Here is a 16,544-nt window from a genome sequence, read left to right on the forward strand (position 1 = left end):
TCTACTGCACAGGAGGGACCAGAGACACCAATTACCAATAAGTCACAAGAGCAGACAGAAAACTGTTAGTAGGTCTTGACAACCAGGAATTAAGATGCTTTTAAAAAATGTGTACTTGATGCAACGTATGTAAGAAGCGTGTCTTGGAAAGCTGTGTCAAAGTGTTAGAAAAATGGAGTCCCTGTTTGAGTGGCCTTGTGGGATGTCAGCTGTGCCTTAACCTATACTGTTGAAGTAGCTCTAAGTCTTCTTGAAGCACTGTTCGAAAGTCTTCAAGACAAATGATATCTAAATAGAGTCATTAGATTTTATGTGGCACTTAGTGCAAGCTGTCTTCACTTATATTGTGTGCAAGGACAATGGTCTGAATGTAACTGGCATGGAGAGAGAGTACTCTCCCCATCTGAAGGGATCTTACAGGTCCGCTGTTCCCATTACCCACTGCATGGAGGAATCTTCTCTAGCGTCCTGGACTAGCACTCAGCAATGATAGTCACCTGACAGACCCTGGCCACGACGATGGTGTGAGCAGCTGCAGTGGATGTGACTGCATGATTATCAATTGAGAGTAGCAAGGACAGAAAAGATCTAGAGAAACTTACTTTGGGGGAGGGAGGGCTCAGTTTCTCTTTGTATAGAAATCTTAATAAAAATTTCTTTGGTCTTGAAACTAGTTTCAGTTTTTAGTTTTATTTTTTCCTGCTGGGGATTTTATCTCTGGAACTGGCCCATTTTATTTTTAAGATGATATTGAGAGGGATGAAAAGCACAACCACCCCCTCACCCCTGCCCCCTCCCCCCAAAAAGAATAAAGAATTAAAGTAAACCCAAAAGTTGGGAATTGTTACGGGCCCAAGAATAGTTATTCTGAAATATTCTGCATGACCTAGGCCTCAGTATTTCAGGGCTAGGGCCAGTCCTGATGGAGGAAAATGTATTTTTGGAGATAAAAGCTTCAAAGAATTCTTTAGAAATCTTTTAAGGAGCACAGCTTTGTGGGGGGCCCTTTTTAAATTTGGTTTTGCCTTGTACTCTGTGTAAGATATTTGTACAAAAATATAAAAGGCATGGCTTGATGTTTAACGTCTGTGTTTTATTGTTGTTGGCACCAGAAAAGCTCATGTTCTATGTTATGTCACTGTACATACTGTAAACAAGACTGCATTAATATTGTTCTCTTATGATTTTTTGTTTCAATGAATCTAGGCTTTAAAAAATACATTCACAAACTACCTTATGTTTAAACACAATGATTCCCTTTTATTTCTTAACTGTACCCCAAATCCCACAATAAAAAAATCATTTAAAGCTGTGTGTTTCGAACTTACCACTTAGAAATAAAAACAAAACAAAACATAAAAACAAAGATCAGTTTGCAACATAATTTAAAGAAGCTTCTGGTTTAAAATACCACAGCAGCAATATAAAGAGCTGGTGGCAATCACATGCGGGGATGAGCCCCAAATCAATATATCTTGTCCACGTCAGCATCCAATTACAGTAGTTGCTAAATTCAATCCAAAACGTTATTGCTGAATTTGTTGCACGGAATTTGTGAAGCTAATATTGTCCAGCAGCAGAACCTTAGCAGTAAAAATGAGAACGGGAGGATAGCATTGCTTTTGAGCACTAAAGGGACCACAATGAGGACATCTTGGTGATCGCCTGAAGATAATCCTCAATTCCATACCTGTGTTACCTGCTTAAAATAAATGCAAATGACAACCACCTTTACAGGAGGGGCAGAATCATCTATAACAGAACTAGAATATTTCCCCTTCCCTGTCCCCCTCTTGCCCAAGCCACCAGATTGAAATGGCGCCGTTTTCCTAATGTGTATTTCGTTCTCATTAATAGTACATCAGCTGCTCATGTATTTAGGCAAAATCAGTAGGATCATAGATTTTTTGTTTTTTGATCTGTTTAGAGTAATTGTTTTCTCCAGAAACAAGCCACATTAGTTTTGTTGTTGGATTTTTTTTTTCCAATTTTTCAAGAAGAACAATTTGGTCAACTACTGTTTTATTTTAAAATATTAAGTGCACCCGAGATTGCCAGTTGAGCTCTCTATATGTCTCCTGGAGATAACACTGCTGTGATGAACAGTGAAACAAAACAAACGAAACGAGGTAGGTTAAAACAGGAAGCGCAACACAGATATCGTTTTGCAACACCTTGATACCACAGGCGGCCATGCTGGTAGCTTTGGAAAAAAAAATCCCAGACAGTCACGTAAAAGTTCAAATCATCCGCGTAAAAGTCTATAAGGACATAAGTCAACCTGAACGAAATACATACATATTCTGCACAAATGTTGTTTACCGTATGTTGGGTAATTTGGAGGAAGGTAAAATGATTAGGGTCTCAGAATTTTGGCCAAAGCCTTGCTTTCAAGTTCTATAACATCTGAACCGATGATGCCCACTGGGTCTCAGGCAGGCTTAGTAGTCTAGTCCCTTCTCTCACCAACCCAGAGAGAACACAGGCAGCTCAGAAACATTTATTATTATTATTTTTTCAGCCACAGTTTTCATCTTGGGAAAGTGGCACCCTCAGGAGAAAGCTGGGAACGACCAGAGCTTGGATCTTATTTATCCTCCAATTCCCAGAAAGAACAAAGTCTTAACTCCTAATGAAGCCTGAACAGAGTGACCTCTTAGCTGGGAAGTTTTGTGCATTTGGAAAAAAAAAAAAGTGTGTGTGTGTGTGTGTCTATATACATTTTTAGCTTGTTTCCAGAAGCTCTTTCTGTCTGACCCCCTCTGTCATCCCATCTTTTGCCCTGATCTGTTGCATAATCACTGAGGCAATGTTGTATTATAGAGTCCCTCATTCACTAGAGCCAACTCAACTCAATGGCACTACTATCCCATTCAACACACTCTGTTCTGTACAGGGCCATATAAAATAGGGCCTGCCAGACTCACAAAAATGGTAGTTGATTTTATTAGTCTAAGGCTAGTAGTTTAGCCATTTAAAATCTATTTCCCGTAAGAGGGGAAAACTAGTATTTTTCTTCTCTTTTAAAAATCCATTAGCAGTTGCTATCAAAAAGCAACCTTTTGGGTTCGTGAAGGCAAAAGAGTTCTACAATTACCCCACTATGTAGTTATGGCCTTCAGTGTAAAGAGATAAGGTACATTTATTGTGCTGTCTCTCACCATTCGAAATTGGAAATTTTACAACACATTGTATACTTAAAGCTAGCAGGCAGACAGAATTAAAAACAGACATTTTCTCAGTATGCATTCTTTCCCCATTCTTACAAAGTAAAGGGGCAAAGAAAAAAGGTAAAAAAACAACAACAAAAAAAACCCTCAAAAACCCAGCAGAACACAGCTTAATCATAAGAGCACACAATATTTGTTTCTATCCCTAACTCCGAAGAGCACATGGTCCATCTTTGTCCACAGACAACGCAGCATTCTTGGGGATCTCCGGGAAATTCCTGCCACCTTTTTCTCTCCTTCTCAACCAGGCTGCAACATTGAAAGATGGACTGTACCGGGACGGGTGGAGGGAGAGGAAAAGGGTAAAGTGGTATGGTCAACCAAGCCTTCTGATTCTGCCTCTAGACTGGCATAAGTCCACATGAGTTATGTTCTTTTAAATTAGAAATAACGCCATGAAGATAAGTGCCAAGTGCTCTTCTGTTACCAGTTCATCATGGAATTTCTGTTGAGGGTCATGAAAAACACTTGGCTACTTCCTCCAGATCGCACGGATGCAAAAAATACCTGTTTGAAATTAAAAAGAAGTTAGTTCAACTGCATGGTTTCTTTCCCTCTTTTCTTCAACCGTCCATCCATTTTCTCTCACATGTCCTATCCTTGCCATGTGTCAGCTCTTAAGACTTAATGGCTGGTGTTTATAAAGTGCCTTTTAATACAGTGCATCCTCTGTAAACATTCCTGCCTTTATTCCTATGAAGGTTACTATGACTGATTGTGGCATTGGCCTTCAGGGACCCAGAAGGGGCTATATCTTGATTTGTAACGCTCACTTTTTACAAGGGAGTTTCGTGCTAGGATAATATGCTGGATTTCTGGTCTAGGACACAACATGTCCTTTGTTAATTTCTGGAAAGCCACAGGGGCTCCCCTTTTCTCTCCCCTAATAACAAGAGGGCAGACTTTGGGAATGAAGAGAATCCTCTCACATTTCCAAAATCAAGGGGGAATTTGGGGCCTACTGACTACTATACAACTTCATTTCTCAATTAAGAAAAAACAATAAGTGGTTCTGGTCAGATAGGGTAAGGTGTTTAATGCCTATTCACTTTGGCATTCCAAGAGTTAATGCTTGGTTTCTCTGCTGATGAATGCATATCTTAGGCCAAAGGAGACCATGGCATTAGTAAGGAGAGCCACAGCCCATTCGGTCTGGGTCGCTAAATCATTTTATCAAACAACTGAGAGAAGCGAGCAAAATTTGGGGTACAGCTTGCTTGAGCTGAACATCAATGAACCACTGCCCAGCAAAATAATATTCTGGGCTGTGGCCAAGTCCTTCAGTCAGCCAACACAAAACTTTGGTCCAAGGCATTTACTTTTGTCATTAGTTTAAAGTCTCTGCTACTTCATTCCCACAGTTTCTTCAGAAGAATGCTGTCTCTCCCAACAACTTCTTAGGAAGTTCTGTGGAAATGCTCATCTTTCAGCTAATGCTACATATGTAAGTAAAGCTACTGTTAGGGTCAGTGAATCGAAACGGGGAAGCACAGAGGACCCATGGGAACACAATGAGGGAAAGAAAGGGCTGCTGTTCTCTCCAGGTTCTGTGAGCCCTGGCTCTAAACCTCGGGCCCCAGATGCTGGTGTGGTCCCAGCCTGCTGCTGAGGGTGTGGTCGTGACTTGAAATTGGCTTTCTGGGGTGGGACTTCAATGAACTGGAGTGTGGGTGTCCATGCCCAGATCACTCCTAGTCTTATGATTCCCAGAGACTAGGCGGGGGTTGGAATTTTACTAGGGGTCAGGTCTGTTTTCTGGTGTATTCTGATAAGGGCCTGGGACCATCCTTGCCATCCCCAGCTGTTGTCCACCCAGACCACACCAGACCATACCAGGTCAGAGTACTTGGCTACTCCAGGGCCAGACTAAGACCAGCCTGGCTTCTGGGGAATGGGAGTGAGTCAAGAGATGCAGGTCTGTTCAACCTGTCACGTTCTTTTCTATAGATGTTTATGTCTGCTGTTTTGGGGACAGCATTTCTAAGTTGGCCATAGTCCCAAAGGACGAATTCACAAATACAGTATAGCTTAGCTACTAAAAACTCTGGGTTAGTCTACAGGGAGGGCAAGGGAGAAGCAGCACTGCGACAGAATAGGCCTTCTGGGCGACATCATGCCAGACAAACACCGCCGATTTCACTGGAAAACAGTCCCCCTATGACACTTCAGAAGAAACATGGCTGGAATGACACAGGACATGGCACTAGTTGAGTTTGTGATTGTGCATTCCTTAAGGTATGGGTGACACTTTTAAAAAGTTTATATTTCTACATGTCAAATGTTTTACATTTAAAATCGAATATAATGTGAAGGGTTACGTCCCAATAGTGATTTTGTGAAAAGTCTAAAAGTGGGGTATAAAGTTGACCCACTGTGAGATGACTAATGAGAGGCCGGCTCTTCTAAGTGCTTAGGAGAATTTGGGGTATTTGCTGAGTCATCTTAAGGCCTGCAAGCCACACAAGTTACTAAGAGTTTACAAGAAATATTTTAGATGTTTTTATGTCTTTTTTTTTTTTTTTTTGCGGTACACGGCCTCTCACTGTTGTGGCCTCTCCCATTGCGGAGCACAGGCTCTGGACACGCAGGCTCAGTGGCCACGGCTCATGGGCCCAGCTGCTCTGCGGCATGTGGTGTCTTCCTGGACCGGGGCACGAACCCATGTCCCCTGCATCGACAGGCGGACTCTCAACCACTGCGCCACCTGGGAAGCCCTTATGTCTTTTTTGATGCGTGAATAATATATTTTGAGGATTCACATGAATCAAACCAAATAATGCCATTTCAAGATAATATTGATTGTTTAACACAGATGTGATTCAAGTCAGTATAAAGGAAAATGAAGGTTTCACAGGTACCTGGTGGTCTCTTAAAATGCAAACACTAATGCAAATGTTGAAACGGATTTACCTTATCATTTCTTTCACATAGAAACTTTAACCTTTGAGCTCGCTTATGCATAAATACTCCATCCAAATGTCCTGTTTCCACTGACCGGATCTCAATAGCTTTCTCGCCCCAGCCCATTATCTGATTGGAATGAATGTAGGCTGTCAAAAGGAATTTCCAAAACTGCATTAAAAACATTAGATGGGCAATAACTCACAGCATCTGTTCACATCTTAACCACAAAAATGACAAACGACTTGAGATAAACAGACAAAGCAAGTCTTACAAGTGTTATTCACAGACTTTTTTTGTGGAATCAAATGGTTGTTTCACATTTCTTGACTTTCGTTTCATTTGGGGGGTGTAACTGCTGAAGGAGATAAGGAATGGTTAACCTACCCACAGACGTGGGCATTTCTCCCCATTGGAGCACCACATCCTTAGTTATCCGGCCGTAGGTGTTTACATACACCCCCTCATCCTCATAGCAAACAAGCATTTCCATTCCATCTGTTTTAGGCAAGATGACAATGGCATGAGGAGTAATATTGCCCTGAATCTAGAAGACAAAGAAAAGCCAGGCATTATTCTTTTAAAAAATAAGACAGTATCTTAGCTATTAATCTCTAAGAATTGCAAAGAAAAAAAAAGTTTTTCTTTTCCCTTTTTCCATTTACATTCTAGAGACTGACGTTTGGCTTTGCTTAATTTAACCACCGACCTGTCAAATACCCTGGTAAATACAAACTTAGGCACTAGGTTGAGAATCCAATTTACCTGTTCTAAAAGCAACAACTACAGCTATGGAGCAACTGCCCTGTGCCAAGCGTGGGCCCTTTCCATGTATATCTTCTGGCCTTTAAAACAGCTCCCCATGCTAGATATTTCTGTCTACAGATGAAGCAACTGCATCTCAGAGGGGTTATGTAATTTGACCAAAGCTGCACTAGTATATGGTGGTAGAATTGGGATTTGAGCACATTCCCGTGGACATTGAAAATCTCGTGTTTTCTATCTACTTCCAAAAAAGATGAGGAGAATGCAATCCAGTTGGATCTGATGGAAACAGCCCAAGTGGGGCCAAAAGGTGGGACCAAAACAGGCTATGAACAGTCAATACAGATTGTTTATCTGTATGCCTATAAGTCCCCTACATACGAACCTTCAAGGTGCGAACTTTCCAAGGTGTGAACGTGTGTTCGCATGTCCAATGTTCACGTGCCTGGTGTACATTGTGACGTGCGTGCATCCTCTACAAGTGGTTGTGCTTTTGTGTACTTTATTTTTACAGTACTGTATAGAGTACAGTAGTACAGTATCATTATTTCAAGCCCAGGATGTCCAGAAGCAAGCGTAAAAGCAGCAGTGATGTAGCTGGTACTGCTAAGAAGTGCCAGCTGTTGTACTGTACTACTGTACTTCTCAAGGTACTGTACTGTAAGATTAAAAATGTTTTCTTTATTTTTTTGTTTGTTTTTTGTGTATTATTTATGTGGAAAGTATCATAAACTTATTACAGTACAGTACTACATAGCCGATTGTGTTAGTTGGGTACCTAGGCTAACTTTGTTGGACTTATGAACAAACTAAATTTATGAACTTGCTCTCAGAACGGAACTTGTTCTTATGTAGGGGACTTACTGTAGTCCAAATTAATGGCTTGTTGAGAAAAAAATTTAAAAATTACCGTTCACTAAAAAAAAAATCATACTATTCAGATAAGTGTAGATTGACTTGTTCTGGGAAAAGAGACGTGGTGCTGCTGCGATCCCCTGGTTGAGAATGTCATGGCCGTCCAGTAGGTACATGGTGGACAGGAATGAGGGGATGGAGGATGATCATGGGAACAGCCCAGTCCCCTCACCAAGAGCACGGGCTGTGAGTCCTGTGTGCACATACACACACAAGAAAAGCTGTAATGTAACAACCAATGACGTATGTGTGTCGTGCACCAAAACAACTTTTTTCAATTGTTGTGTTCCTTTGGAGTAAAGTCTTTAAAGTCTCAAAATACCACACGGCAACAGATTAGGTCTCAGACTTTGTTGATGAATAATTTCTACTGTATGTTAGCCTTGGGACTACATACATTAGAGGAAACACAATTTACACTGCACTCATCCTACTACATGAAACCATGGGCAGCACGTCCCTTAAAAGTCATGTTTTAGGCAATGTGTCAGTATAGTAATATTAATAGTACAATTTGCAGGGCCCTGTGCCAACTACTTTAGATGTATGACCTCACTTAATGCTGATGATAATCCTATGTGATAGGTCCTCTTAGCCCCATTTTACAGATGTGAAAGCTGAGGGTTGGACAGGCTGCCTAATGTGTCCACTATTGCGAAGCGAATAGGTGCAAGAGCCAGAGCACGTGCTCCAGGGTGTCTGATTCCGCTACGTGACACTGTCCTCCACTTGAAGAGAGGAACAATAGCAGAAAAAGGATCACTGGACTTCTCCCACATAAAATGAACCAATCTCCTGCAAAAACTAAAAATAGATGCTCATCTACTATAGTCTTGCTTAAAAAACAGAATCTATGCCCTTGAACGAAAACCACTGTGTGTATCTCAATGTAAAATCCAATGAGACAACATGTCCAGTAAATGGCAAATAATTGCTATTACGTGTTACTCAATTTTAAGCAGCCATAAAAATCAGTTAAAGTTACATGTTTTATGTCTTAAAAGCCTCATCTATTTAGTGAAGACCATAAGTCCATCTGCTTTACTGATTAGTAAAAGTTAGCATGACCTCCACTAAAAATGTACAAAAACAAATCTATACACACAGGTTGTGGAACAGAGAGTCTTGACAGTCTGCTTCCAGGAACTTACATGAGATGGTATGTAGATATCATAAGAGTTTCCTGAATCAACATCAATTACATGGAAACCAGTGTGTGAACCAAAAATAACCTTTAATCTTTGACCTTCTTCTACTGTGAGATCAACAAGCAGTGGCTTGTGCTGGAGATCTGCAAAAGACTTTAAAAATCACCCCATGAGTACCCACATCATTCAAAGATGTTATCTTAATAAATTTTTCCTTTAGCCATTTCCTGTGGAAGTTAATGTCTGACTTTCTTAAATTGAAAAGCTAGGAAATCTTTCTTTCAATTTTAGGGCTACTCATATTCTGACTCTGGGAGGAAGAGTCTAGCATCCATTTGTTCCCCTTTTTCTACCCCTTGTGCTCCAGGGCAGAGAAGCTGGTTGACAGTTGTCAGTTTTGATAGTATCGTCATATATTAAAAACTTGGTGTCTGGGTGCTGCTGTTCTTCCCTGTTTAGTTCTGGCCTTTTCCCCAAGAAGGTCCAGCCACCTCTCTGGCCCCTCCCCTTCCCAAGGGACAGCCAGGCCCAGGCATGGCTACTACCTTTTCAGAGACAGACTGGGTGGGCAGGCGGGCCAGCCCTGTGCTAAGCCTGTTCAGGGTTAACAGGCATGCTCTGGTTCTGACTCTCCTGGGTGAGTGAGTACACATCAGGCTGGTGCTTTCTCTAAACTTAATGTTGAGATCTGAGACTTGGGTTTGGGCGATAGAGGCCGGTGGGGATGATTCATCTCAAGACTCACGGTTTACGTGGGCTAGCTGGGTTTAAAGGGAAAAGAAAAAAAGAACTCCAGCCACGTTTATCAGAGTTCTGTGTGTGAGACTCCAGAGTCTAAGCCCCAACTAACTGTCAAGGGTTCCTCTGTTTTCCTTTGCCATTATTTAATCCACACTCCACCTGTATTGGCCTTGGAGTCTGGGCGAGAATCTGTAAAACCGCAAGCGCCTCGGCGACCACGCCACCGTCACCGAACAGACCCCTCCCTCCTTCTCTTTTGCTAACATCATTCTCACATATGGAAGGTTCGAGCCTCATCTCCTTGTCCCACGGGAGGGCTCGACCCCCTGCCAGCTCCAGTCTTTCCTCTTGGAGTCCTTGCCTTTGCTCTTCCCTCTTTCTAGGCTGGCCATGGTTTGCTCAACAAAGCATTCTGCAGTGAATCCTGCACTTTGGCTAGTACACTGATGACAGCAACTTCAGAACCGGAATGGGAACGGGATCTTGACTGAAAAGCTTTTGTGAAGAGAGGTTTTGGCAGGACAGCCGCACAGCCGCACAGCCGTCGCTGTCAGGAGTCATCGCTGAAGTGTTATTACGAACCCAATGCATTCCAAACATTTCTCTCCATAAAAGCGGGGTTAACGAGTGGGGCCCATTTCGCATCTTCCTGAGCACATCACAAATGAACTCCTTGCCCTGCTCAAGGAACAAGATAGAAGCGGGGGGGGGGGATTCAACTCTGAAGAGGGCTTTGTAATGTTCCCAAGGCAGCTTCTGCCCTCACGTGGCATATGCGGCAACAGAAAATACATAAAGGGTCAAAGAAAGATAATAGTCATAAAGGTGGGGAGAAAAAGTGAGGGCCAAGGAGATATAAAGAAAGAGAGCGATGTAGGCAGAGAGTAAGAATGAACAGAAGGTAAATTCACACTGGCTGTGGGTAGACTGTGCAGCTCTGAAAACATCAGAGTGCCTGTAAGCACTGGTCCTTCTGGCATTTGGGGGTCAGCTTTCATGATCTGGAGTCAATGGGACCAGCATTTCCCCATCCTACTTCTGTTGAAGCTCATTAGTTATCAAGCCAACCACAGTGGGTACAGACTTAGACAACGTAAAAAATGAAACAGCAATGAAAATTGAAGGATGCAGAGAAACTAGGCCATTTCCATATGTGACTACATTCAGTATTCATTTCAGAGAAGTCCAACAGCAATGGGGATATATAAGCATCAAGTGAGTTTTAGCGACTTTTCCCCAAAAGGATAACGAGGATTACAAGATTTAGAGACTCAGTTCAGCCTTGAGCTTCAGTGCTGCTTGCTGTTGATCTGCCTTTTTCAGATGAAATATCAAGAGAGTGCCCTAGTTAGGTGGGTGTATAATAAATCTCATTGCCTACTAGCATAATGAATGCGTTGCCTGGTCACCATTCCATACTAAATGCCACTTAGAGATGAGGATGCATAGACCTGAAATGGAGGAGGGTGTACCCAAATTTTAATTTGACTAATTAACAGTATTTACTAATACCTAGTTTTTACTTTTAGAATAACAAATAAGAGCTCCTACACTTTTAAAAGAGGTTTATTATATACAGAAAAATTGGTACTAGTGTATGTGTAAGTTAACCACTGTTAACTGATGGGAACCTAAACTATATAAAAAAACAAGCCCTTGTTAGGTAATCACATGCCTACTTACCTTAAATGCCATGAACTTATGATATGGTTTAGGAGCCCAAGCATATATCTCCACAGCATTCTTTAAGGCAATCACCAAGAATTTGATCCTTTCATATTTGACTGTAATAGAAAAATTATGAATTAAAATAGTTCATTAATTTATTCAAGTTTTTGTATTAATGAATGTGTAAACCACTATATATATATATATATATACACACATACGCACACACACATATATATCATCCTGATTGAGGGTAATGCTCTGGTGTGGGATGTTCTCATAGATACAGACTTAACTTCCTTTAATGTACTTGGTTTGCAGGATACTTGGGGCCTTTTGCTTCATACTGAAGGCTCTTTCCTTCATCTAAAGATGTAACTGGCTTAGGACTGCCTCTAAGCACTAGGTCTAGATGTGAATTATTTATTCTAAGAAGAATCTGTATAAAAATCCTTCATGTTTCCTTGCCTGGCTTTTATGTTCACACACATGTAAGCAGCTGAGAGCTGATATGGCAAGATGGTAGAAAAATCAACAAATGGGTAGAGACATAATGGCTGCCGTTCGCTTATTATTCAAATTTGGATTCCAGTTATTAGGAATTCAAAAAGGACAGTGCCCTTAACATGAGACCCCAGAGAGATCCCTCTCCCTTCCTGCTATGTGAGGTTATAGGAAAAAGACCACTGTCTATGCCCCAGGAAGCAGACCCTCACCAGATACCGAATCTGCCACCAACTTGATCTTGGCTCTTCCCAGCCTCTAGAGCTGTGAGAAATAAATTTATGTTGTTTATAAGCCACCCAGTCTGTGGTATTCCGTTATAGCAGCTTGAACAGACTAAGACAGTACACATGGCAGTCTTTTTATTTACAAAATGTTTGAAAAAACAGAATATTCTGTGTCCTAAAGAATTTAGCCCAGGATAACTGACCAAATTCTTGTTCTCTGAGCTCTTTTTCTATAGCATGCCTCTCCTGTTTACTATTCTGTCTTTAATATACTTTCAAATACTTCTTCAGTGATTTATTTCCATATTTCTAAATGACATACTGGTAATGTTATTTACAACTTTTTTCAGCTGTAGATATTACCTACTGACTCTAGAGAATGGAAAGGGTCTAGTCTCTTACAGCAATCTCCTCTCTCTAGATCTCTCTCTCAAACGTACACATCTCTTCCTCCCCACACCTCCAATATAGTTATATTTACAAGTTTTGGTTAAGTCAAAATCCTGTGCTTAAATCATTATTGTTCATAGATGAGGCATGTAGTATACCATTATTATAATTCCTTTCTTGCTTTCAAATTTTTTTCACTTCCTTATTTTCTATGTATGTATCTCTAAGCACATGGAAACTTTCTGTTAGTGCTGTCAGTACAGTCAAATATGGCAGGTGATCTATTAGTAACATTTTATTTTTCTTGTAGGTACCTCTTCCTGAACCCTCCATTGTCCCACTTTGCCTGGACTAATTTCTTTCTCCTTCTCTGTCTCTCTTTCTATATATACACATCCTGCTTGTGCTGTTTCTCTGGAGAGCCCTGGCTAATACAGATGGGTTATAAAATACTAAGTGAAAAAAAATTTTTCCTTTAGAACTTTGAAAGCCTTGCTCCATTGTCTTTTTTTCTTTTTTCTTGGCCGTGCTGCACGGCATGTGGGATTTTAGTTCCCTGACCAGGGATCAAACCCTCGCCACCTGCAGTGGGAGCATGGAGTTTTAACCACTGGACTGCCAGGGAAGTCCCCTCCATTGTCTTCTAACCTTCTAGTACTGCTGCAAGTCCCAGGCCACCTAATTCTGTGTCTATTACATGTAAACTGTTTATTTATTTACTTATAATTTGAAAGCTTTAAGAGCCTTCTCATTTCCTGGGTGCTGAAATATCATGTTGCTATGTCTTCTTGTGAGTCTTTTTTCATTCACTATACTAGGTACTCAGTGAATCTTTTTAATTTGAGATTTTGAGGTCTTAATTCTAGAAACTTTTCTTGTATTCTTTCTTTGATGCTTTCTTCCTCTTCCACTTCTTAATCTTTTTCCTAAAACTCATGTAACTTACATTTTGAACCACTTGGACTGAAACTTTTATTCTCTTACCCATTCTCTCTTTTTTCTTTTCTTTTCATTCTACTTTCTAGGACATTTCTCATCTTTGTCTTCCGACCCTTCTACTGCATTTTCTATTCCTGCCAATATATTTTAATTTCCAAGATTTTTTTTCTTGGTCTCTGAATGACATTCTCCAACCCTGTTCCATCTTTTTTAAAAAAATAACACCTCTTCTTCTTTTATGGAAACAGTATTTCTAAACTCTCTGAAGTTATTATATTGATAGTTTCTTTAAAAAAATTTTTGTTCCACTCCTCATTATCCTTGTTTCCTCTAAAGTCCCTTCTTTCTGTTTAAGTTTCCTTCCCATTAGTGGATTTTCCCACTGTCTGCTCTAGTGGGCTTATCGACTGATGGGTTTCACTTTTAAGGTGGTTAGATAGCATGCTCTTTTCACGGCATTTCAAATATTAGTACCTCAACATCTTTTCTTGCTGGCCATTTAGTTTCTCCAAAGACCATCTTTCAATCTCTTGCTTGGGAGTATAAGCATGGCTGGCAACATTTGGGGTGCTAAACAGGGGAAGGAGGTGCGTGTGTGTGTGTATTAGTGTGCCCTTATAATTCAATATTCCCATCAACAGATTGGCTGTGCCCACCTTTCATCTTCTGCTGCTGTCAGGGAGGGTGGCTGCCTGACTGGGTTCTGGAGGATTTACTGTTCATCAACTTTCCAACAATCCTCCCATTTTCAATCCCACCCTCCACCTCCATCTCAGATACACCTGGGGCCTCAGGTCCTGGGCCTTTCTGGGTGCTGTTGAGTGACTGGATTGATTTTGATGACTTTCCTCACAGCAGACTTCGAATTCAGCATTTCCTGGTCAGCTAGTTCTGTTCCTAGTCATCTAACAATTCTTGTTCAATTTTGTTGACATCTCTTATCTGTTTTCTCTTCTCCTGGTCCCTTTGTCCTTGTAGGTTTACAGCACTTTTATTTCTTCATGGTTATTTTAATGGGTCTTTGGGAGTGAGTTCAAACTGGAGCCTAAGACTTTATTCTGAATGCATTCTTTGAACTTCATCCATCTAACTTTCTGGGGAAATAATGCAAGTATATTTAAGGTTCCAGCAGTGTCTTAAACTGGTCACAAATGCATCATCAATATCTGATGGAAAAAAACTAAATGAAACTTAACTGAGTAATTTGGATTGAGCAAACAATTCCATGTCTTCAGACTTACCAACTTTGTAATGTATACAGCCTTCCAAGTCCCCAACAGTGATCCAGCCTTGTTTCTTTTCTACTTCTGGGTCATTGTGTAATATTCTGTTTCTTAACCATGAAAGATAGTAAACTCGTAGCTTATTCTTCTTTCCTGTTGAAGTAATAGAACTTTAATTTCAAGGCCCTGAGGCAGCTTTTTCTCTCGGTCCTTCTCCATCTCCATTTTATTTTATTTACACTTGTGTGTGTGTCTGTGTATGTGTGAAGGCACAATAACCAGTGTCTCCAGCATCATCAAAGTATTGTCTCTGCCAGAACTTACGATCAAGACAGGTCCAAGTGTTTTGGGCAAATAACCATTGCATAATTTGTCTTTACCTTCTGGTGCTTTCTTATTTGAGCAAGGTGCTCTTATTCTCTCCTCCCAGTGCAAAGGGCAGTGTCTGCTCAGTAAGACCTAATTCTGTAACGGAATGGTTGATCAGTGTTCCAAAACATTCCAGATCTAATTACATGAAGGAGTTTTGACAACTGGACATTTTAGCATATGCATGTGTGACTACCTTTCCCTCACCTTCTACCCAACAGCATATGTTAATGCAGAGCCCCCCTTACTCGCCTCCTCTATTACTTTAAAGACGACAGCTGGTAGTAGGTTCATTTTACCAAACAGAAAAAGGAATTTCTTAAGGAGATATGAGAAACAAGTTCAATGACGGCAATCAGGGCTCAGAAAATAACTCTTGGACATGTTTACAGTGCTGAGATCCCTAAAAGGAGTGTCAAACAAAAATAAGAACGGAGAAAAAGATGTGTACTTGGAAAAAAACACAAAAGTTCCCTTTGGTAAATGATGGGAAAGAGATCATGGAGTAAAGAATTCTTAGTATGATAAGGAAACGTCTTAAAAACATTGAGGAGTTTTAAATTGAGGAGCAAAATTTAATATATTGAGATTATCTGAGTACCAGATAAGAAGATGTCCCTTGGGGTGGCTTTTCCTAAGTGATCAGTAATTTAAGCCTGTGGGTTATACTTCTTGGGGACTTATTTTCCTTTGACTTCTCTTAGGTGTCAAAAAATGTTCCATATTTTGCAGCTGTGATATATACCAGAAGAAAAGAATTCATTAAAGCATTGCACACTGGATTTGACAGGAGAGTACATTTATAACCTAAATTAAGGGAACCATGTGCAGTTACTATTCCTTTTTATAACCAAAAGCCTTGAATATGCATTGATTTCTATAGCTAGGATGGGCAGGAGGGCTGGTGCTTTCTCCTCTGTGCCAACACAGATCCGGGGGCAGTTCAAGAAAATTTGGCTCCTGTTTTTATTTTCTTCTTTCCCTACCTATGAACCTCATGATAATAGGAAATGGTTACACTTTTAAAAATGGGATGTGTCACTAGCAACATAATGAAGTCTGAACATGAATTTTCTGATATCATTTCCACTTTTGGTAGGTGACTGGCAGACGTACAGTTTTTAAATTTGATTTGGGGGTATTGCAATCAAGAACGCATTACCCAGAATAAAGGAGTACGCTGAATTAAACAAAAATGATAATACAAGAAGAATTTGCTTGGCAAACCCTTATTTGGGGAGAATAAAAAGAGATGAAACTGAGCATTCAATGGACAGGCAAAAGAGGAAATTGTAGCCTCAAATGAGGGCATTTTCTCAAAACAGAAGTACAGCTGAAGAGTTAAACTTTATTCAAGGTTCAACCCAAGAGGAGCCCTACGTTTCTCTTTGTAAAACAATGGCTGGTTCTCAAACTTGGCTGCACAGTGGAGACACGTCAGGAGCCATGAAAGCTTCTGAGACCTGGGCCACACTCCCAGATTCTGACCCGCTAGTCTGGGGTGCATCCTGGAGTTTTCACACC

At 40.7% G+C, this 16,544-nt stretch overlaps 1 protein-coding gene across 6 annotated transcripts in view; it reads right to left on the reverse strand.

Annotated features, from left to right (window-relative positions):
* Nucleotides 1-989: 989 nt before the first annotated feature.
* Nucleotides 990-16,544, reverse strand: part of TNIK (TRAF2 and NCK interacting kinase) — a 419,760-nt gene continuing 404,205 nt past the window's right edge. For all 6 annotated transcript variants that reach the window (XM_060099133.1, XM_060099131.1, XM_060099130.1 and 3 more), the window contains 6 exons: nucleotides 14,670-14,804; nucleotides 11,384-11,484; nucleotides 8,963-9,112; nucleotides 6,519-6,678; nucleotides 6,141-6,280; nucleotides 990-3,737 (listed from right to left, as the gene is read on the reverse strand). In XM_060099133.1, coding sequence (XP_059955116.1) covers nucleotides 3,654-3,737; nucleotides 6,141-6,280; nucleotides 6,519-6,678; nucleotides 8,963-9,112; nucleotides 11,384-11,484; nucleotides 14,670-14,804 — 770 coding nt within the window. In that variant the 3' untranslated portion in view covers nucleotides 990-3,653. The remainder of the gene's footprint in view (nucleotides 3,738-6,140; nucleotides 6,281-6,518; nucleotides 6,679-8,962; nucleotides 9,113-11,383; nucleotides 11,485-14,669; nucleotides 14,805-16,544) is intronic.

This window comes from Mesoplodon densirostris, chromosome 5 (assembly GCF_025265405.1).
Source record: "Mesoplodon densirostris isolate mMesDen1 chromosome 5, mMesDen1 primary haplotype, whole genome shotgun sequence".
Taxonomy (NCBI): Eukaryota; Metazoa; Chordata; class Mammalia; order Artiodactyla; family Ziphiidae; genus Mesoplodon; species Mesoplodon densirostris.